The sequence below is a fragment of the Centropristis striata genome, chromosome 16 (assembly GCF_030273125.1).
Source record: "Centropristis striata isolate RG_2023a ecotype Rhode Island chromosome 16, C.striata_1.0, whole genome shotgun sequence".
NCBI lineage: Eukaryota > Metazoa > Chordata > Actinopteri > Perciformes > Serranidae > Centropristis > Centropristis striata.
In genome coordinates this window covers 31,279,857-31,304,530 of record NC_081532.1, presented here as the reverse complement: position 1 = coordinate 31,304,530, position 24,674 = coordinate 31,279,857, and the positions used below count along the sequence as shown (strand labels likewise).

The window sequence follows — 24,674 nt, the reverse complement described above, 5'->3', positions numbered from 1 at the left end:
AATCTGAAAGCCAACAATACCTAGAGACAGATATTTATACTCTCAGTAGTGTTGAATGGAACAACCAACATTATGACACATTGGCTATCTTATGTGACTGTATGTGACACATTGGTTTCAGGAGTATTGTTCCATACAGTGAATTCCTCCTGGAAACTTAAACGATACTATAGGTTTATCTTCTATCACCATTCTTTACCTTCTCTGGAGTCTTTCCAAGTTTAAATCTGGATCTGAAAAAACAGTCGTCTTCCAACTATGCAGCTCTAATAGGACTTTTTTTTTCAAATTTTGAAACATTTTTTGAAATTAAATAAGAAACTCTTTGTGGTTTACTTCATATTTTTCTAAAAATATGGTGGGTTTTTTTGTAATTTTTGGAAAAGCCACCCTACCACATGTATCAACAGACTATAATAAGACCATTTAGATTTTTGGTGCATTTAAACATTTTTATGACTTTTTCATGAAAAATTACAACATGCTATAGTATGACTTTTTTTCAAATGTCAAATTATAAACCAAAGACAAATTAAAGTTCAACCTGATGGTGGCGCTAAATGAAAAGTCACCAAAAGTATCACCAAAGTTATTGCATTTCATCCTAAGGGGAAACAAATGTCTGAACCAAATATTATGGCGATCCATCAAAGTTAGACCCACCAACATACTATTCCTTGTAAACAGGGGCATGATAAGTACATTGAATGATTATAAATTCATTTTTCTGCATGCAAACCTTAAAAAATGTGCCTGAATGTTGCCCTGATGGTGATGCTAGATGAATGGTACCCTGAATATCCACAGCAAATTTCATAAACAGTGTTGATCAAGTGGACAATTTGGCCAATTTACTATACATTTCACTGACTAGCCCAGCAGTGAACCTGGTCTCACAGGAATCCGTGAAATAGCCACGGATTCGCTTAACTCAAAATCCGTGGAATAGCCACGGAATCACTCAAATTTCCGTGAAACTGACACGGATTTCGCTACAATGCAAGTTAATGACAGTCATATCCCGTGGCTATTGGGGTTCCAAGTCAGGTGACTTTCAAGGTCCTGGCGGTCAGAACAAAAAACATGGCAGACAGTTCTCTCATTTTTAGTGAAAAAATCAATATTTTGACTTAGTTTCTGCATAAAAATGGATTTTGATCACATTTCTAGCGAGAAATATATGTTTTATTTTCTAAATATTCACTCAGTGAATTTACATAATCACTTTGTATGTTGGAATAGCCACGTCATTAACTTGCATTGTAGCGAAATCCGTGTCAGTTTCACGGAAATTTAAGTGATTCCGTGGCTATTCCACGGATTTTGAGTTAAGCAAATCCGTGGCTATTTCACGGATTCCTGTGAGATCATGTTGCCAGCAGTATATATCAACCACCATTAATCCCTCAGTGCCTCGGAGCCTGCACTGATTCAGAGATGAGGATGGATGTAGAGATGGCGTTGCCTGTCCATATGGTTGGGGTCAGAGCTTGTGCCCATCTTCTCCACCTTTCCTCTGTGTTTACTCTGATATGTATACCGATCCAGTCCCACTTGTCATTTGCCAGATTGTCTTTTGCACAACTTTTCTGTTAGCATTCCAGCATTCCTTGTATGCTTCCTGTTTGATCTTGCCTCTGCCTCAAACTGTTTTGCCAGACTCCTATTCCTGGCCTAGAGTTAAGTTTGCCTTCTCTATTCTTCCTCCCTGGTTCTGACCTTTTTTGTTTGGATGAAAGATTTTGGACTCACTCATAATTTGCTGCTTGACTTGTGCTTTCAGGTTTTTGTTCTTCTGTGCCAGCCAGAGTTACAGTACTTCAAAGCAGGTCAAAGGTGCTTAAAATCATTCGTAAACATCCTTTGGAGACCATAAATATTTCCACAAGAATGACTTAACTGTTATAAGTGAAGAGCACCCTGTATATACGTCATGTTGAATAGACAAAGATGAAGTATCGCAGCACTGTGCTTTTCCTTTGATAAAAGCCAAGAAACTGCTGGTACTCATTATTGGAGAAGAGGAAGCAGACTGCTCCTCTTCCTCTCTCAAGTTGGCCTGCTTGTTGGAATGACACATGCCCATTCATTAGTGGGGAAATAAGGAGTGAAGAGGAGGAGGGGATCACTTCTGCAGCGCTCTTGTGGCTGTGCCAACTTTTGGGAAACAGACGACAGGAGCGAAAGTGGAGAGCAGGCGAGTTGAGGCTCTATGTATACTCCCAATGAAATCCAAATTTGGCTTGTTCACAAAGGCTGTCCAACTGCCACTGAATGTGGAGATGTGAGAAAATGTCAGTGCCCTCAATAAGCCTGCAGGGGCCAGATGTATAAACGATGTGTACACACAAAAACATGCATACGCCTACTGCAACACAGAAACATGTATTTACAAAGGAAGAATGCACAGACATCTGTAGCAATGGTGAGGAGGAATGGAATATAAATTGAGAGAAAGTAACATTAGTTTATGAGTGATTCATTTCATATTTTTATTCACAATAGAGCCATCATCTCCCTGTTAATGATAATTTACTCACTTGACATGAGTGGTGGATGTGATCTTAAAAGGGCTGCAACAAGTAAGTGAACTGATTACAAAATTGTTCATATATGTTATTTTACAAACTACAAACTCTTTGCAATGGCCTTTACCATGTTGGAAGTGTAACAAGGAAGTCAATTTCTACATGTTCTGTTCTCTTCTATACTTAGAATATTTGTAGAGCCTGTTCGATATGGGATTTCTGAGAAAGATACTGATTTTAAAAGGGGGAAATTCAGTGATAACCAATATGGTGGCCAACATAGTCATTTTTTTTAACTTAAATAAATAAATAAAATAAAAATAGACCTTTTTTTGTGGAATGTGCACTGATTTTTCACCACGCTGCAAATGTACCCTGAGAGCTACTTTCTCAAACTTTTTTTATATAATATTTTACATTCTACATTATTTTACCTCATACAAACAATGTATAACGTTGTCAGCCAATTCTATAAATGATCACTGAGAAAATTATGAATAAATAGTTATAAAATAAGTTGCTAAATTAACATAATTACTGTTCAGTGTCAGTCAATTGCTGACTAGAGAAAACACCATATCTAAATCACTCCGAGCAACATTTTCTGCATTATATATATTGTGTAAAAAAATATTATTAAATATGGCGGTTTTAGATGATGGAAATCAGTCACCTACCCTTTGGCATTGTGTAATGTTAGTGAAAAGAATCATGTGTAGTTAGGCTACTTCCAGTACTAGAGCAATAAAATGTTGTACTCAAGTAAAAGTACTGATACTAGGAAATTCTGAGTTCTGAGTAAACATTACTTTTACATTTTTTAAAAGGTATTCTACTATATACAAACAACATCGGCAACATGAAAACTCATGTCCCAACCTGAAATAGTTCCATATATTTACTTTGTAGCCTAAAGCATCTGATTATAAATTATGTTAGGCCACCTAGAGACAACAAGAAAAGAGACGAACCACACAAATAAAATAACCTGGAACCAACAACGAAATAAAACATCACCAAGGCAGATAATACAGAGCTGTACAGCTCCAACCACAAACACACACACCAGACTGCACACTGTTTATACACAATGTAGCACTGTTGCAGTCACATTACTGTCAGAAAAAGCCTTTACACACATCACTGAAGGTAAAAGTTCCTCAGTGAAAGCAGAAGTCGCTCTGCATGATCCACCATGAGCATGTTAGCATGTTACTCACTCTGAAACAGCATGCAGCATTGTAGGTGTGTTTGATTTGGGTCACTTAGCGTGCTCGCCGGGTGGTGCATTAAATGAGTGATTAATGAAGGTAGATGCACCTTTATGCCAAGTACAGTAATAATTACCTCTGGGTGCAGAATAAAAAAAGAGAGTCTTAAAGTCAAAGCGTGTCTTTGTTCAATAAGTGCACGCTACAATGAAGTGAGTATTTTACCAACATAACCATAATCCTTAAGGATATCATCCTTCATTTTATTGCATTGTTGTGCATTTGTACTGTGAACACAATGTGAGCCCCGGCCACCAGGCCAAACATTTACAACATGTATCTCTTCCAGAGTGTCAGCCGAGTGCAGTGTCACCTCTACACACACACACACACACACACACACACACACACACACACACACACCTGCCACTTATTTTCTGCCGAAGCTTCTGCTGTATCTCCTTCCTCACACAGTTTATCAGGACTGAAACGTGTGACTTTAGTTTTTACTCTGTAACGGATGTAATGTTCTGCCGCTAGGGGCCTCTCAATCAAAACAATAACAAAAGACGGAGTTTCAATATGTTCCAGCAGTCAGCTTCTCACAATTAGGATTCCTTCAGTGTTCATTGTTCAGGAGGTTTTTACCTACAGCCAGATTATCTGCAGAGCTCGTCTTCTCTCCCAAAACAAAGGCACCTGCTGATTAAAACCAGTAAAAACACTAAATAAAACAGTTTTTTTTTTTTTTAAATCACTGTTTCTCCGACACTGTTCATCTGACAGCTGCTGCTCACGTTTGCTCAGCTTGTTTCTCCGAGATCTTAAGATCCAGATGTCCAATACCTAAAATTCTTCATCCGGTTAAAATATAGAGGTAAAAATGAAAAAGATCTAACAATTGGATTATAAAAAAGTGGTGTAAAACTGGATAAAAAAGTACAGCTATGACAACTACAACACTGATGCATGCACTACAATGATATGACACCATATAAATACAGTTTATACACATATACAGTACTGTGTTTCATTTGTTGACATGTACTACAGTTGGTGACAAACATTAAGCAGAATTTACTTAAATGAGTGAAAAATTTTCATCATTTGCACAATTTTCTGTGTGGTAATCTAATGCATATTTCTTTGTCTGACAATGGCTTTAAAGATGCTCACATTGTGTGTTATCTTTATTAATCAGTTTCATTTGTATGTGAGAGATCCCTGCTTTAAGGTCACACAGTACTCACCATTTGGTATCCACAGAATTTTGTGTAGCTGAATCTTGCCATGGTCAGCACATGCATGTGGTTTGTACATTGGTTTGTACGAGTTTTGGCTTTCTGATTCTGTCCATCTCTGAATTGTAGTAGCAGTGCATTTTCAGGTGAAGGCTCTCAAACAACCATAAATTCATTTTATCCTAATAGCCATCCTTTTACCCTCCTCAGGCTTCCACCCAAAGAAAAGCAAAACACGGCCGCTCCTAACCTTGACACTTGCCACAGCACCGTGCAGCCGTTTTGATAAATTTACATTAAAAGAGGTGAGGCGTCTGGCGCTGGAATCTGCTTTCCACGGCCTTTAATCAATGAAAACGTTTTTGTGGGCCTCCGGAGAGTGAGTGGAGTCGAAGATAAATATTGGCAGAAAAGAAAAATGTGTCGTCCTCCCCAATCGAGGAGGACATAATGATATTCAAAAGGAGACCCCCTGCTGAGATGCAAGGCAAACTGTTCCTAAGCAACAAAACACATTTTCCCTCTCCGAGTGCTGAGAACGAGGCTGGTGGCAGGGTTTTTGGGGAGGTGTGTGCGTGTGTGTGTGTGTGTTTGGGCCACTGACAACTTAAACCGGCAGTTTGATGTGTGTGTCATTCTGTCTGTCTCTGAAAAGTGTGTCTTTGTCTATTTGGGTATGAGTTTGTAGTTTTAAGTCGGTGTAAGTGTGTGTGTATTTGTCCATCAGCCAGGTTGTCAATGTTTGTCTGTCAGTTCTGTATGTGTGAGCATGCATGTGTCTGCAGCTTGATTCTGTGTGGAAGTGTGTGTGTGTGTGTGTGTGTGTGTGTGTGTGTGTCATCCCTCCATGGATTAAGGGGTGTTAGGGAACAGTGACCAGCATCAGTGAGAGTGGATTCAGTCCAGATGCTGCCACACACTCGCACACACACGCGGCTTACTGCAGGTGAAGGCTTGTATTAGTTATGATGAAGGAACAAAGATCATCCGTAGTCAAATGTCATGGTTCACTTCTTGCTGCCATGTGATTAGGTGCTGTCACAGTACACTGGCAACAAGTCCATTATTAGTAAACTACAACCGTTCTTCTGTTAACTAATTACTGAGTTCATCTAAGGACCAAAGCTACAGGATTTAATAGAGCAAAAGGGAAACCATAAAATGCTGAGTCTGTTATCCTGAGCACATTTTAGCCTGATCTTGAAGAATGCAACGTAATGGGGCTGATATACTCCAAATAAGACAGTGGTCAAAAGTAACTAAGCACATTTACTCAGGTACAGCACTACAGTACAATTTTAAGGTACTTTACAGTACAGTTGTATTTTAAAGTCCTGCCTCTTTACACTTAACTTCACTGCAATTCATTTGTACTTTTTACTGGACTACATTTATGTTATAACTTTAGTTAATTTTGCATTAATAAAACAAATAATTATAAATAAATAAGTAATTTTAAAAAGTTAGATGTAATGTATCCAAATGAAGTGATGATTTCGACTCATGGATCAAAACCTGTCTAAATGGTCTCAAAGGTTAATAAACAATATAAAAAATAAATAGTAGTAAACCTCCAACTCAGGACGACTGCAAAAAATGCAAATGCAGTAGACAGGGGTGGTGTCAGACATCCATCCCCACCATTTAATCTGACACTTAAACATTCTGCGTTCTGCAGTAAGGACCCTCTGAAATATTTTTTGGAGTATGTGGCCAGTAATTACAAAGTGCACCTTTAAGGTTAAGTACTGGGGTCAGGGTTGTATATGGAGTGGGGGTGTGGTTGAGTTGGGAACTGTGAAGGAGAGGTTAAGATAAAGGTTGAGGAATAGGTTAACTGGAGTAGCAGGCCAGGTAAACGTTAGCCATGTGCTGAGGAAAGCCCTTTATTAACATGGTAACAGATGTAAATACATAAAAGATTGAAAAACAATTAAATATTCCACACAATTGGTAAAAGTTTATAACTGAAATATTAGACAGCATTCTCCTGCCCTAAGGGAGGAGCGTAGCACAGCCAACGACCATTGTGATTGGTTTAAAGAAATACAGACAAGCTGGAGTGTCTTATCCCAAAATGATATTGGGTACAGCCGGCCAGACCTTCCTCCGTCTATAAAAATGTTAATAAACCCTAAAACTCATCAAAGGGTCGTAATAACTGTTACGATAAAATGCAAAAAGTTTAAGTGTAAGGGATGAACATCTGTAAAAACAGTTTATATCCCTACATATATTTATGTATGTTTTTACATACATGTATTTCTTTTCAAAAATCTTTTCTAACCTGTCTATTTAGTTTACATTTTCTATACCTCCTTCCTTCCCCAATACATCCTTTTAATAATGACTTATTTTTGTTCTGCCAACTACTACTACTCTCCACACATTCTCTACATCTACCTTCACACTCACAGCCACCACATATTTGTAACCACACACAATACTAACCTCTGCAATATACAGTTATCTACTGAGAGCCAGGGAAGACATTATACAACTGTTTCCACAGAGTAAAATCCCTTGTAATGTGTATGTGGAAACTGGAAGGGTGACACTGAGTTCATCTTTTAGGCCATACACATAGGCTGTAAAGGGATGATTAAAGCACTTTAAACTAAGTTTAAGAAATAGAACTGTGTGTCTGCTAATATGTGCAGCTACTGAACTGTAACATAGAGCTGTTGTCACTTTATGAAACCTTTTTTTCCCAAAGATGTTAAGCCCTCACCTGCAGGAGGTTTTCCATTTGATCTTTTATTTATTTCTATAGAATAATTTATGGAATAAGCATAAGTCTTGGGTTGTCATTATGAGCACTGATACCCATCACAACTAAAGAGACAAAGAGCAAAACCAATGGAATCCTAAACTTAAAAGTTTAATTTCACAACTGTCAAAGTTCTGTGAGGATGGTTGCTGCCGTACGCCCTAAATTAATATTTATTAAAAAGCAATAAAAGCATCTTATCACAGATCATCTACAATAAGAACATAGAGAAATTTCATATTCATCACCAGCGACTCATTCCCAACTGCCGATAGATTATGTAAGACTGCCACCTAGTGGCCCAACACTGGTAGTAAAACACTGACTGAGGCATGTTTCAGCTGAAATCAAGCCAGACATATCCAAATGTATATATTATTTATTTATATACAGTCTATGTGTGTGACCCAGGCAGGAACTTTGCTGGAGTCTTGCCTAAAGGTCAAAGGTCAACTCTGAAGCACCCTTCCAAAGTTTTGTAGTATAAAGAATAGAAATGAGCTGAAACTCAGATCAGATCTCAGGCCAATACTGACTCAAATAGATGGATCAGGTATCAGTAACAATTGGACTGGTCTATTATATAACCAATGCTTTATTATAAATATTTATTATTTTAATTTTAAAAAATCAATTCAGTGATTTTATATCTATTTATTTGTTATACTTTATTTTACAGAGCCAGGACAGCGATGTTTAAGTCAAGCCTAATGCAGCTAAATGTCGCTTCCACTGAGTGAGGAATATATCTTAATAATTAAACATGAATAAGTATTGGATGATATCAAGACTGTTTGTTATCAAGACTGAAAAAGTCCATTTGGTGCATCCCTAATTCTGTATTAAGTACAGTTTTGAGTGACTTGGATACTTTATACTTCTAATCCATTACTTTTTGAATTGTCCCTTTTTCCTCCATTGCATTTATTTTACAGCTATAGTTACTTTTCAGTATCAAAATTATATAAGTAAAACACATGTTCCATTTATACATTTTGCATAGGTAAACTGTAGTCTTTCAATCTGTATAAGATGTTAAAATTAGCCTTATTAGGTGTTGATAATGCTGCTAAATCGGAAAAATATAAATAATAGACAATATAAATGATAAATAAAACACTATACAGTGAGTAATTTTTCATAATGACTTTTACTTCTGATACTCCATGTATATCTTTCTGCTCATATGTATATGTTCTTTTAGTTAAGTCCGATTTTGAATACAATAATTATACCTTAAAGGAGTACCTTTCATGCTTTCTCCTGAGTAAAAATCTCAGGGAAACAGAGTTGCTGTTGCGTTCAGCAGCTTGTGTTGGGACATGGATGCTGGTGTTGAAATTCTGACACTGCAAGACACATGCAAATGTCAAGATCTTCAGTCTGATCACCAAGATGAAAAAATATGTTCCCCTATGTTTCAGATCACATGAGCCTATGAGAATATTGTATTACAATACTTGCAGTCAAAATGTGTGTGTTTCACTGTCAGAAAACTCACCATGTAGCGTTTGTACCTGGGACTCACAGATGGTGCAGTCAAATTGTCTTGCAGCGGCTTGCGTCACAATGTTTCCCAAATAAACTCAACTAATTTCCCCATGTGGTGATTAAGTATGTACAATGAAATAATTTGGTGTTCCGTCGCAACCAATTATGTACACTTTGGAGTCGCGAGTGGCAACATGAGAGAGACACAAATTAGCTGCCATTTGTAACATTTATCCTTCCTGGATATCGGAAGCCAAATCAAAGCAATTATGACCCGAGCGTGTCTACTTTGGAGTTTACCAAGTTCATTACGCAAATTAACTTCCTAATTAGCTTTTGGCTTCATACACACTTTCATCCGCTTTTTTAGGGTGCTTTTAAGTAATGGCCGGCACACAAGAGCCCAAACAAAGCTGTGTGTAAATACAACAGGGGCAGGAGAATGGGCCACTTACAAATCAGACCTAATCAAAATCCCAGCATGAACCGAGGGACACTTGGCATGTGATGGCTGAAATACTGTGACAAGACTCCAGACTACAGGAGGTTTTCCTCTAATAGAAATGCTGCATGTAATTGACTCCAGTTCCTAAATATACTAAAAAGCTCTAGAATATTAGGAGAAAAAACAACATTTCATTTCATTTTTTTTTTTACATTTTCTATTTGCATCATGTGTAGGTAGAACCAGAAGAAATGACCGCCACATTCAGTAGTTAAAGGGATCGTTCTTTATCAAGAACTCCGCCTGGAATGAGACAAACAAAGTGATGATCACAACAGAATCAAGTGAAGGCAGATAATGATAGTCAGGCTAAATAAAGGGGACACGCTGGACAAAAGCACCAAATTTTTTCCACTTGCTCTCTATCATCATAGGTTTCAATTTTTGGTAGGAGCCACTTCATCAAGATGGCCGATCCAAGATGGCACCCATATAAAGTCTATGAGAACCAATACATCTTCCAAGCCACTCAGAAGGTCAATCTTGGTGTCAAAATCTACATTTTCTGGGTCAAGGAATCATTTAAAGCTGTTGAGAATATCACTAGATGATTATTTGATCAAATAGAAATGTTCATTTTCACTCAGACTGGGCAACTCGCTTCAAGTGCTGCAGCAGGGAATCCTGAACTGAACATGTTTGGAATCTAATAATTATGTAAATACATGGCCAAAATGAACATATCTATTTGATCATCTAGTGATATTCTCAGTAGCTTTAAATTATTCTTTGGCCCAGAAAATGTAGATTTTGACACCAATATTGACCTTCTAAGTGGCTTAGAAGATACATTGGTTCTCATAGATTTTATATGGCTGCCATCTCCGATCTGCAATCTTGATGAAGTGGCTCCTATCAAAAATTTAAACCTATAGGGATAGAGAGAATGTGGAAAAAATTTCGTGCTTTTGTCCGACGTGTCCCCTTTCTTCCCAAATCTGGTCCTAAACCACCGGACTATGAGGATTAGGTAATAATCTGTGCTGAGGGGTAATACCAGGAAGTCCACAGGGTCCTGTGGCATGGCTGTGCAGCATTCGATCAGGCCCGGGGTCAGAGTGGGCATGACATGCTCCATCAGGTAGGTCCTCATAGGGACTGACTGTGCCTCCAGCTGCTCGTCCTCCTGCTGCCTCACCTCCTCCAGACTCTTTGTCTGCCATGCACATAATGCATCAAAGTTAATATACAAAAAAATGTTCATACAGGTGCATCTCAATAAATTATAATATTGCGGAAAAGTAAATTTATAGTAGTTCAGGTCAAATAGCCCCAACCAAGAACTTAGTGCATATAGATGGACGTACTTTTCAGAGGCCAACATTTCCATATTAAACATACTTTTTAAAATTGGTCTTTTGAAATGTTACATTTTTTTTGAGACACTGAATGTTATGTCTTCATTAAATGTAAACCATAATCATTATAATTAGAAGAAATTAAATAAATTAGGATGATTGAAATGTTTCATTCTGTGTGTAATGGATCTATATAATGTGTTTTTTCCACTTGTTGAATTGAATTACTGATATAACCATATATCATGTGGTTATATGTATATAACCATATAAATATGGTACCATATAAATATGGTAATGATGTAACCATATTCCATATTTTTCCAGGTAAACCCACTCTACAGTGAGTGGGTTGATTATCATGCTTATAATTGAGGTCCTCTTCTTTTATGCACACAGACCGTCATCTACTGTACAGAATGACTGTGGGTAGGTACCTCATACAACCTCACTTCAAAAAATCCAAACTATAAAACAGATTCCAGGTTAAAAATTTTTTTTTTAAAACATCAGCTGCTAAGTAACCCCCCTGGTTGTCTGCTACAAAGAGTTAAGGTTTTGTTTTGCTTCAAGTTTTGTTGTTGTTGTTGGCAGTGTAAGATGCTGTGTACTTGTTGACTTTGTACTCAAATATTAAAAAAAGAAAATGCTTGTTTCATACTGAGGCCCCCTAGCTGTACTCTCTTACATCCAGCTTATACTTCTTTTTTAATTTACTCTGTACACTGTACAGACGGATAGACACCGATTTTATGTTGATTTTATGTTGATTTTATGATTTTTTGTTAGTACATTTTACATTTTATTTTATTTATTTTTATCCCATTTTTAATTTATTTTATCTTATTGCATCTTACTGTTCTATTGTTTACTACATCTCTTTGTATTGTGTTATGTATTTATTGTTTGTGCAGCACTTTGGAAACCTTGTGTTTGCTAAAATTGTACTATATAAATAAAGTGGATTGGACTGGATTGGATAGCAAAGCATTATTGGGACACAGTCTTACCTCTGATAGACCTCCATGATGACAGCACATCAGTTGAGTATTACATCCTTATTGATCGTTGAAGAATATGCTTTCTCTAACAACATCCCAAAAAGCAAACCCCAGCTCAGCTCCCAGTACCTACCCACTCCTCCCAGCGTGCAGCCCTTTGTTTGGCCTCTTCTTCCTCTTTCCTCTCCTTTTCAGCTTCCTCCTGGGCCTCTCTCCTCATCTTCTCCTCAGCCTGCTTCCTCTCCTCTTCCTCCACCTCCTGGCTGCTGGGGCCGTAGTTCCTGGGCTTGCCCACCGTGTCGAAGATCTTCTGCATCAGCAGCAGGCAGTCCGGTTCATCGCTACTGGTGATCTCTGGAGAGGACGACAAGGAACACAGCAAGGTTTGACAATATGATGAAAATATCTGTCAGTGATATTCTAAATCTATGGTATATTTTACTGTAGATAAACTTTTTTATTTGGCCCACATCAGTATTGAAGACATCAAAAAAATGAAATTAATAATGAAAAACAGAATTTGTGTTGAGTGCTGAACATTCATTTGTTCATCATTTGGGGTTTGGATCTGCAACTTAATTTTGCAACCAAATTTTTGCACCTACACCCATCTTCTTTTAATCCAATAAACCTAGTTTCACGACTGAAATATTACTGTGTCCATCCAGTTCTTTGATAGATCAAAATGAAGTTGCTGATCCAAACACCCAATGATTTATAAAAGAAAATAATGGAAATTGTCAGGGGTGCCCAAACTTTTGCATATCATTGTAATGCATTGACTGTGAGTAAGTACCTCATACAACCTCATTTCAAAAAATCCAAACTAGTCCTTTAAGTAAAAAAAAAACAACTAAACAAATAAAGAAATCAAGTAGAACAAAAGTCTTGAACATGCTAACTGAAATGTATCTTACAATTGATGGAGAAGCCTTTGTTTGCTTTAAGATGCTTCCTGTACAAAGAAACAGTTGTCTCACAGTATTCAGGTAGGATTTTGGCCCATTCTTCCACACAAGATCAAGATTCACCAGCAGGCTCCCAGCTTCTCCCAGATTTAAAGACTGTCTTTGTGGAAGAAAGGGCTAAAATGCCACCTGAACACTGTGACACATGCTTCTTTGTAGAGGAAGCATCTTGAACCTGGCCATGCAAACAAAGGCTTCTCAAACATGCAGAACATATATTTCCCTTTGCACATTCAATGCTTTTTTTCCTGTGTCATTCCACTTTTTTTCCACATAACTTTTTCGTGGATTCATATGTTACAGTTTTTCAATCTGTGCTGTTTTAAGATGCAAGATGCAGAAGAATGTAGCCATGCTTCATGGATTACCCAGGTACAGAGGACTGATGTCCAGCTCATCAAAGTAGTTTACAGCAGTTTCATGTTCCACATTATTCTGTCTGAATCTGGCCACTCGCTGCAGGAAGTGCTCCTGCTCATAGTTGTGCTCCTGTACCAGCCTCTCAGAAAGGTTCATCACGCGATCCTTCAGGAAGGAATCTGACGCGTCCAGGCACAACACAAACTCTGCAACAAGCACAAAGGAAACTTATATACACTACTGGTCAAAAGTTTTAGAACACACCAACTTTTCCAGAATTTAATTGAAAATTATGCAGTTTAATGTCTCAGTGTACTCTGAAATGAATGCACATTTGCAACATTTAAAATTCTTTATTGAGCATGATAGTGTTTTGAACATAAAAAAAAGATTCAAAATCACATTTTATGTTGGACTAAAGGACTAAAAAAAGACACAAAATGACAAAAAAAGACACCAAAAGACACAAAATGACTAAAAAATATACACAAAATGACAAAAAAAAGACACAGAATTACTTACAAGGACATGAAAATAATTAAAAAATGGACAAAGAGTTAAGTTGTTAACCCATTTCTTGTTCCCTGAAAAAGGCCTACTTGTATAATTCTGAAATGTACATTAACCTTACCTTTTTTTATTTACCTCTGGCAGTTCACCACTTACCTTTGTACCCTTTCAAGTTGTTCATTTGACTGCTTGAATTTCAATAGAAAACTGGAAAAATTGGGGTGTTCTAAAACTTTCGACCGGTAGTGTACACACATACAAACATAAACACTCCACTACACTCCTTTTATCAATATCTCTGTGGATATTTTTGCAGTTATTGAAAATTAATTCAACTTGCTCTTTGTTAAAATATTTGTAGCGTGTCCTTGTGATTACTGCAATCTCTACAGTCATGTTTAAATCTCACTGCTGTGGAAAAATACCACTACACAGACCTGGCATAATCTTCTTGCTGTATGAAGAAAGCTGGGATGCCCCATCTTCTGATTCATGTTCTTCAGCTTAAAAAGGAAATAAAAAGAAACCATACAGATATTAATGTATGTATCTATGTTATACTGAGTGTATGCAGTAGTGCAGTAGCAGCTATGTGTCAGTGTCTCACCATAGAAGAGCTCTTTAGCTTGTTCATATGTCTTAGGAAAGCCATCGAGAACAAAACCCTGGTTTCTGCACGGATTAGACATCAGTTTATCCTTCACCACCTTCACTAACAGCTGGTCATCCAAAAGACCTAATGGACAAAGTTGACATCATATTGTGGCACAATGGTTTTAAAGTGACATTCCAATGATAGCTTTGCTCTTTTGTAAGGTTTGGGGACTTGTGAAAGACAGAATAAGTCTGAGATATCCTCAAATTCAGTTATGAGCCAAGGCCCCCTCCTGCTTGGGAGATGCCTACGTCTTCAGACTCCATGTCCCCAGTTTGTAACGCAGGCTTTCTGGTTTAAAACTTTAAAAAAATAATTTAAAGAAAGCCTCTGACGCTTAAAGCTCCTTCAATAGTTTTTCAAAGGCTGAAAAATACTTGTCATGACTCCTCAAGTACACAATCAAAAGTTCCAAGAACTCAACTCAACGGTCAACTTACCAGCTTTTTTCATTGTTTAATGCAGCTATTCTCAACCTTGGGGTCGGGACCCCAGTTGGGGTCGCGAGATGATTTCTGGGGGTCGCCAAATCATTTTGGAAGTCAGCTCTGTCTCCACTGTGTTAAAGTGTGTTTTAGTCTTTTTGGTCATTTTGTGTCTTTTTTTGGTCATTTTGTTTCCATATTTTTGTCATTTTGTGTCTTTTTTTGTCATTTTGTGTCTTTTTTTCAGTCATTTTTGTGTATTTTTTGGTCATTTGTCTTTTTTTGGTAATTTTGTGTCTTTTTTGGTCAATTTGTGTCATTTTGTGTCTTTTTTTTGTCATTTTGTGTCTTTTTGTGGTAATTTTGTTTATTTTTGGGTGATCTGAACTGTGCGTGTGAGATTGTGTTCAGTGAGCGGGGGTCGCTCGGAGGTCGGACAACATGCATGTTAAATTGGGGGTCGCGACTCAAAAAAGGTTGAGAACTACTGGTTTAATGAGCGTCTGTACTGCAGTGGTCATCACATTTAAACCAAACCATTTGTCAAATCGAGTGAGGGCTAAACAACCTATGTATATGACCACTTGTTAACACACAACCTTGATTCCAGGATTCACCAGCTACTGTAGTCTTTAACTTAGTCTGCCTGCTGTTTGCTGCTGTGTAGCTAGAGGGAAATGGATTTTTCAAGCTTTTTCTCTAAAAACAGCTGACTTCTGAGGCTGAAACTGACATGACGACAGCGGTGAGAGTGAACCAACAGTGAGCTGACAATCACTTTAAAGCTGTGAAGGAATCACAGATTCAGCTGATATGTTTATGTAGATCAATCACTCAAAACCCCTTTCACATTGACATTGTTTTTTGCATTGTCATTTGATACATTGCTATAATACTACATATTGATCACAGATACTTTAAAATCTCTGCATGATACAGCTGAAATTGCTGAGAACCATATGTAAATAATCATGTGATAGTCTGCTATCATACCTCTACTATTTCTATCTAATCACATAGATATGCTAAGACACTTACACAGCACCACCAAACTCACGTCTGCTATTCAAACTAGACTCCTTCATCTGAGCCTGGTTGCTCAAACATGTGTGGCTGAATGCTGTTTCTGGGGGTGCTAGCAAGTAGTACTGGGCAGGTAAACTCTGGTTAGAACAGTGTGTACCTCCATTCTGCTCCATACTGTCCTTTAGGTTGTTCAACAGCTCCTTGGCCTCAGCTGCAGAGTCCTCATTCTCTGCATCTGGATCAGCATTCTTCACATCATCTTCCTAGAAATGGGTAGAGAAATTGAATTGTAAGGATATTAAAAGACATGTGCAGAAGATGTATGTCTGTTTGTGGGTTTTTTTTTTTTACACTAGCACATGTGTGTTTGTGTGCCTTAGGAGAAGCTCACCAGCTGTGAGATGGTTTCAGAGATGGTCTCCTTCAGTGTGATGTGATGGAGTTTGTAGTATTCACAGATCTGTTTGGATATTGTGCTCTTCCCCACCGCAGGAGGACCCAACACACACACACGGATAGGCTGGAGAAAACACACTTACATGGATTACTTTGCAAAACTTAATAAGACCCAAAAAACTTGTCATTATATCAGCTACAACTTTCTCAATAAATATGACGTTATTCGCCATTTCATGATTAAAATAGTTCATATTTACTTTAGACAGGATCATGTTTTTGCTTTAGTACCTACCAGTAGTGCCCTGGTCTGCTGGTACTCCTCTACCACCAGCTCTATGTTCTCCACCAGACCAGACTCACACAACCAGTTGATGGAGAACAGTTCCTTGAGATGGACAGCCTCCATGCATAGGTTGATCAGCAACGAATCAAATTCCATTACCTTTGTTATATGCAAGGATATAACATGTCAAAAGATCTTAGAAAAATCATTTCTGAGAGATGGATATCAATCATGTTATTGTGTTCAGTACACAGTCAGGACGTGGTTAGCCTTCCTTAGCATTAAGATAAACAACCAGCCTTGTGTTGTCCAAAGTACACCCACCAACACTTCCAAAGCTCACTAATTAACATGATGCATTTCTTTGTTTAATCTGTACAGAAACAGAACTATAAAAACAACAAATTAAGGTTTTCGGGCTGGAACTATTTCATGAAGAACAGCAGTTTAACCATCTGCCCAGCAAGTCTGTGCAGCACTTGCTATATGGCGGGTTGCCAGATATGGTCATAGAGCACAGGTTTTGGTTTTGGTGTGTATGCGCAACAGCAAACCTGGAGACTCAAGACTCCAGAAAAGCTGCACAAGGTCTCTGCACCCTGCTGCTGTTTGTAAAGACATAGTTCTAATACAAAAATAACTCTTCTTTATTGTGCACAGATTAAACAAAACACATTATTAGATTCAGATATTTTGGTGAGTATGTTTCCTAACTTTGAACAAAGCCATGTTTCCCATTACCCTTACTCAAAGTTGTAATGCTAAGCTAAGCTAACCACGCTGCAACATTTATAAAAGGTTTTGTCAAATTCTGAGCTGGTTACACTCATGTCCCGTGTGAGGAGGGCTTCCTCAATTGGCCTTTTCTCAATCTTCCCTGGTCCAAGTGAAGAGGCAACTGCCTGGTGGAGAAAGAAGCCACATGCCATTATATCTGTATGACGGAAAACGTGTCACAAAGGTAATACGACCTAATGCACTGTTTTCTTTGTGCGATAGAATAAAGTTCTAAATTGATCAATAACTCTAACTGAATTAAATCAGTTATCAGCCTTATCACATTTTCTATGGATAACCATTTTTTTCCTATTTTTTGGACAAAAGATTTCTTCACCAGTTGCTACACACCTTAACAATGTCCTCCATGGTGTTGTTGGAATTGTCCACAGCTAGCAGGTAATGCCGCTTGGGCTGATGCTCAATCACATTCTGAATAACACTTCAACAAAAAAAGAAATCCCAGTGTTCATAGCAAAGACATAGTTCCTTTATATCTCATTTCTATGTGACCAATTGAAGTCAATATTGGTGAGATTTCACCAAAGCCTTTTGTGTGTTTGTGTGTGTGTGTGTGTGTGTGTGTGTGTGTGTGTGTGTGTGCGTGCGTGCGTGCTTGTGTGCATGTGTGTGTGTGTGTGTGTGTGTGTGTGTGTGTTCCACCTTGCCAAGTCAGTGATGTGAATTGTGGGGACAATGTTCTTGCCATCTCCAAAGACAGGTATTGTTGGTTCTTGTCCCAGCCATGATGTCTAATGAGACAGATTATTTCCATTAGTTACACGTGTGAAGCAAATTCATAGTCTTCACACTGTGGATGGGTTTTAAACAACAAAAACTAGACTAAAACATTATTTGTATCAACTAAAACAAACAAAAATGAAATGACTTGATTGTGACGAACACTGATTTTCAGTTAGTTTTACTAAATACTCCTGATGAAAATGTTGTAATACTGTACTTTACCCAGTAAGACAAGTATAATTTGGACCTCACTAGACTCATTCCCGGACGGAGTTTGAGTTACTAGGAAACAAGTAGATCTCTAATTCAGACTTTTAGTTTCAGCGGAAAATAGAGAAACACATTTGTATAATAGAAGATAAAATGGATCTTGTTGATAAAGCAGCAATCTACAGTTGTCTTCTATTCTCACCTTGAAAAAGAAGTGGAAGACCTGCTCTCCCATCCCGTACTGAAGTCCTGATGCCACCACATATGTTGAGAACAATTTCCTGTTCTGGAAAGCAACAGCCATACGTCAACCACATGCGTCTCCTTTACAGAATGTTAAAGACTGTGAAACTCACACTTTTGCCCATTTTGACCACCCTCTTCTCCAGGTCAAGGTGCTGTTTGAAGTTGGGATGTGCTCTTCTTCTCATCTCATCAGTGAAAGGCTCATCCTGTCATACAACACAGACAATATGGAACCTATTCACAACAAAAGTATTCTCCTTAAACAGACATCTGATATGACCATGTATTTAACAATATTGATTATCAATTTATCATCAATTACAAATACCAAACACTATCCAGTATGATGATCCTGTTGGTCCAGAAAAGGGTAAATAAAAGAAAATACTCAGTTTAGTTTAATTACTGTTTTTTTTACTTGTTTAATACTGCAAACTATATGGTGGGACTGATGATAATTGCAAAAAATTGTAATCAACAGAGGTACAAATTAATGCATGAATGTACAAATACATCCCAGCCCTAAAGGCTGTAGGGCAGGGGTGGCCAACCTGTGGCTCCAGAGCCTCATGTGGCTCTTTAGACCGCCTGCAGGGGCTCCCTGTGGCTGAGACAAAAAAATATATATATATACTTTTACATTAAAATTTTAATTTATCAATGGTGTAGACCAAAAACTATTTGTTTTCTTCAATTGTAAAATTGTATAGCCTTTTCACAGCATATTAAAAAAGTTTTCACATTTAAGTCAACTGAAATGTGCTTCATAGTTCACGAAAGTCTCCGGCCCGGCGCCTTAACCTTTAAGTTTTGCCAACTTTGAGTTTAGTTTTGATATCCTGCCGATAGACTAGTTTTCAAAATCATATTAATAAATGTTCAATATGACGATTAATAATGTTGGTAGGCTAATTTAGACTTATTAGGGTGTTTCATTTTCATTTTAGGCTAATTTTTAAGGTTTGCGGCTGAATTCCGCAATTTTCTCTCATTCTTTTGGCCAACAGTGGCTCTTTAGTTAGTAAAGGTTGTCCACCCCTGCTGTAGGGATTCATGTTACATGAAAAGAGAACATGTTAGGCTATGTGCATGGTTCCACTTACAGGATTGACTGGCTTGCTGCATGCCCAGGTCATCACTGTGGAGATGAGGATGAACACCTTCGGTCTAGAAAAACGACCCATTTCATTGTGGAGAGCTGCAAACAAAAAAAGATGAGTCATAACCTGATTAATTATGAGCCAATTCCAGTTGAGACACAACACAAAGCATCCAATTCAGAATCATATTCATATATTTACAATACGATATGAATTAGCAAATTATCAAGTCACAACTTTTTTTGTAATCAGGATTGAAAGTATGGTATAACCATTTTTTCCCAATCAAATCAACCCGTAGACTGCTTAGCTGTAGGCTCCAGACAATCTCTCTTTAATATAAACTGCTTAAAAAAAAAAAAATCATGACATCTAGATATACACACGTTATGGGGTGTTATTTTGGGGTCACTTTAACAAAAAACAAAAACATGAATTCACACATAGTTGAGATTATATTATAGCATACGTACATATCTACAGATACGATATCAAGCAAGCATTGAATCTGTAGGAGACAGCATTTTTTGTCAGTTTCTCGAACTTGGAGTCAGGATTGTATGAAACGAGACCCAGATGTGGGTTGATTGATGTTTTGATATTAGTGATTAGAAGTTGAAAAAACAGATGCATAGTCCCCTAAAGGACTGTTTCTTTGAGCAGCATTATTAGAAAATATCAATGAAACACGAGAGCCAAATAAAAAAAGGAGACATGCCTGCAGTATTTACTGGTATTGATGGCCTTGAAAAGGTAACAGAAGAGTTCTTAATGCAGCCAGCATAGTGAGATGAAAATGATCAACTCAACACACAGAAAGAAGAAGTAGCTACCTTAGAGATTTTTTAAAGGATAGATATACACTACCGGTCAAAAGTTTTAGAACACCCCAATTTTTCCAGTTTTTTATTGAAATTCAAGCAGTTCTGCCAGAGGTAAATAAAAAAAGGTAAGCTTAACCAAAACTGAAAAATAATGTACATTTCAGAATTATACAAGTAGGCCTTTTTCAGGGAACAAGAAATGGGTTAACAACTTAACTCTATGGAGTCTTGGGCTATTTTGTCCATTTTTGAATTCTTTTCATGTCTTTGTAAGTCACTGTGTGTATTTTTTGGTCATTTTGTGTCTTTTTCTGATCATTTTGTGTCTTTTTTTTTTGCCATTTTGTGTCTTTTGGTGTCTTTTTTTTTGTCATTTTGTGTCTTTTTTTCGTCCTTTAGTCCAACATAAAATGTGATTTTGAATCTTTTTTTACTTTCAAAACACTATCATGCTCAATGAAGAATTGTAATTGTTGCAAATGTGCATTAATTTCAGAGTACACTGAGACATTAAACTGCATAATTTTCAATTAGATTCTGGAAAAGTTGGTGTGTTCTAAAACTTTTGACCGGTAGTGTATTAATATGTATTCATTTGTGAATGAATATTAAACACCAAACCTACTGTGTTAGTCAACACAGTTGTAGACATTCAATTAAAAAAGTGTATATTGAACAGCCTGTAAATGTATCAACCAGCCAGCGGAGACTGAGTGAGCAGTGCCTACCTGAAACAGCCCAGAAGGCTTCCTCCACCTGATCAGCGTGCTGGCTGATGTTGTATATGACAACATCACACACCATGAGCTTTGAAAGTAGCTCATCCCTGTTCAGTTGCTTGTATAAAAAGAAGTCACACAAGAAGAAATATGTCAAGTCCTGGATGAGGCCTACAGATGAGGCATAATAATGATTTGCATGAAACAGTCCGTAACTATTGAAGTACTTACTGAATACTCCTCCAGGACATGCGGTCTGTATTCGTCATGTTTGTCAGATACCGTTCCCACAACGTGAAAAGCTTGTGTCCTCTCCTTCTCTTCCTCAGGATCAGCTGCTGCTCCGACCACATTTTCTGACAAACACTTTACATAAGATCAATACTTTAGACAGAGTTGGGGAGTACTGAACTACATGTAACTGAACTAGTAGTTTAACTACATTTTAGCTAGTAGTTTAATTACATTTACATTTGTTTAGTGATTTAAGTTGTTAAACTACTGAAACTACAAACTGTATTTTCTTTCATCCTGTTGAGGCAACGGCATTCATCAGACAGCAACAACCACACACTGGACTTGAACTTTGTGAGAAGTTATTCGTAGTGGGTTTGTGAATAAAGGGAAACATTCATATTATTATATCTGAAAATCAGTTTTTCTAGTAGTTTGTGGAATAACACAGATGAGGAATTAAAACTGACTGAGTATCTTCAAAAGTGCTGTATAGTAAATCAGATATATGATTTATTGTTATTAAATTGAAAATCACCAAAGCTGAAGCCTAGTAAAGCACACACACTAACCAATGTCTACCACTGATTGCTTAATTTTGAATAAAAATTTTTGGTGGAATGTGATGGAAAAGAAGACATGTGGACACAGATATAGTACTGTACACACACACACACACACACACACAAACGGAGACAGACACGCACACAAATACTGTAAATACTACTAAATGCCATGCTGCGGGTAAATAAAAAATGATAATATATAATTTGCATGAGCATCTGTAGAGAAGTACGATGTGTTACGTTTCTTTTTCTGCAGTCAAGTTCAAAAACTTTCTGAACTCATATACTGACAATTCACGTTACTTGGCAGTATGAGCTTTGAGATACAGTAGTGTTCAAAATAACAGCAGTCCAATGTGACTAACCAGATTAATCCAGGTTTTTGGTTATTTTTTATTGCTTTTTTTTTGTTGCTTTTATTGGTCATTGTCTTGTTGAAACATCCATTTCAAGGGCATGTCCTCTTCAGCATAAGGCAACATAAATCCTATAAACAAAAAAGTTTGTACAAAATAGTTTTGAGTTTGTAAAGTCAACGGCAGACACTGCTATATTTTTGAACACACCCCTTTGGTAACACTTTACAATAACCATCATTTATAAATGGTAAATAACCATTTATAAATGGTAAACAGATAGTTTATAAATGTTTAAACATCATTTATAAGCCTTATATAGGCCATTTAGAATGGTAAATAGAAAATGTATTAATGTTGAACTATAATTTATAAATGCCAAATATATGGTATATTAATGTAAGTTGATAGCTACTTTACCATAAACAAACAATTACATTATAATTATTAGTTTATTAATAGTTTTGCACTCATTTGAACATTTTAACACCATATTAAGTATGTTAATGATTACAAAATGATTCTTATAACTTTAAGAAATTGTTTGAAAACATTTAAAGATTAAAATATGTATAGAATTTTGTAATTGGTTAATAATTGGTTTATATAAATCTATCTATAAACATCACTTAGATGGTTATTGTAAAGTGTTACCACCCCTTTCAACTAATTGCCCAATTGCACAGCCTTAAGAGTGTGCATATCACGAATGCTGGGTCTTGTTGGTTTTCTGAGAATCTACTGCAACTACTGGTACCTTGTTTACCATGTAGCAATAAAAATATACTAAAAACCTGGATTAATCTGGTTAGTCACATTGGACTGCTATTACTCTTGAACACTACTGTACATTGTCAATTTGATCTTCTTCTTTTTACCAAGTAGTTTGAACTTCTTTCTCTTGAGTTGATCAAAGTAGTGTTCTCCCTAGTGTGGCTTTACTATAGTTCAGCTTCTTCTAGTGTGAAGTCAATGGCAGCTTGCAAAGCTCTGCTTTCAAAGTAACTTCCCCAACACTGGTCGTTACGAGCTTCTGTAGTTTACCAGAGGTTTCAACAAACAGGTGTTCCCTGAAATGCGTCATCTTTACGTCAACAATTCCGCTGACTGAAACAATTGAATTGATCGAAAATACATTTACCTTAGCAATAGTTTTAGAAGCGTATGAATCTATGTTGTTGATAAAAACTCTTTTAGGTGACAGTTTAAGCGTCTCCATCCTCGACTCTGCCATTGTAGCCAGTTTAAGTGTTGTTGGTGTCCCGTTGCTATGGAGATGGCCCGCTAGCGCCTGCGCAGAGACCATCAACAAACCGCACAGCAGTCTGAGTAAATTAACCCTCTGGAGTCACCAAAAGCGCCGGGGCATTACTTCTTAATAACGTCATGACGTAAAAACGAAGCAACGTCGAGCCCTGACGTCAAATTCCCTCTAAGTTCGGGCTTGAAATCGGAGATAAAGTCAAATATATTCAGTATAAAGATATGGAACTTAATCCTCATTTAACTCTTATGTTATATATGCAACCTGGGGAAAAAAAGACACCATTTTTAAAGTGGTATATACATGCAGAATGAAAAGTATATAAAAAAAAAGAAAAAACAGCCCAGACTCCAAAAGGTTAAACATTTAAACTGCAGTTATTGAGGAGAGGTGGAAGAACTAACGGACGCCATATTAAAAATAATACATGGACGCAGTATAGCCGTCTGACCCATCAGCCAAAAGTCATAGTAATATAGAAAGTATACCAACCTCCTCCTCAGAAACCTACCCATGAATAGAATGCATCAAATCCAGAGTGTATATTCACAAAAACAAGTTTATCAATATCAGTGGTGGAAGAACTAATAGTACTAACACCACATTGTGGAATTTCGCCACTACAAGTAAAAATCCTACAGTATCAGCATCAAAATGTACTTAAGTGAAATGACTAATGAGAATGGCCCCACTTATGATTCTTATATATACACTTCAAACCCATTATTGATGCATTTATGCAAGCAGTGTTTTAATGTTATGGTAGGGCTGACTACTCAATGTTATGTGGTTTCATTTTAAATTGATCATGTTTTTAATGTAAATCTTTACCTGAAAAGTAACTAAAGCTATCTGCTAAATGTAGTTGAGTAAATGTACAATATTAGCTTCTAAAATCTGGAGTATAGTTATATAAATGGAAATACTCAAGTAAAGGTACCTCAAAAATTGTACTAGTTACAT

General features: G+C 37.1%; 1 protein-coding gene across 1 annotated transcript; it reads right to left on the bottom strand.

Annotated features, from left to right (window-relative positions):
- Positions 1-7,338: 7,338 nt before the first annotated feature.
- On the bottom strand, positions 7,339-23,713 carry ak7b (adenylate kinase 7b). The gene is made up of 18 exons (XM_059353346.1): positions 23,589-23,713; positions 21,523-21,657; positions 21,301-21,409; positions 19,752-19,846; positions 18,759-18,854; positions 18,605-18,688; positions 18,112-18,200; positions 17,800-17,890; positions 17,496-17,573; positions 16,681-16,830; positions 16,381-16,509; positions 16,147-16,252; positions 14,491-14,619; positions 14,321-14,386; positions 13,382-13,579; positions 12,179-12,399; positions 10,744-10,902; positions 7,339-9,989 (listed from the first exon to the last, which is right to left on the bottom strand). The coding sequence occupies exons 1-18, from the start codon at positions 23,679-23,681 to the stop codon at positions 9,951-9,953; spliced, it is 2,067 nt and encodes a 688-aa protein (XP_059209329.1). The 5' UTR covers positions 23,682-23,713; the 3' UTR covers positions 7,339-9,950.
- Positions 23,714-24,674: the final 961 nt, after the last annotated feature.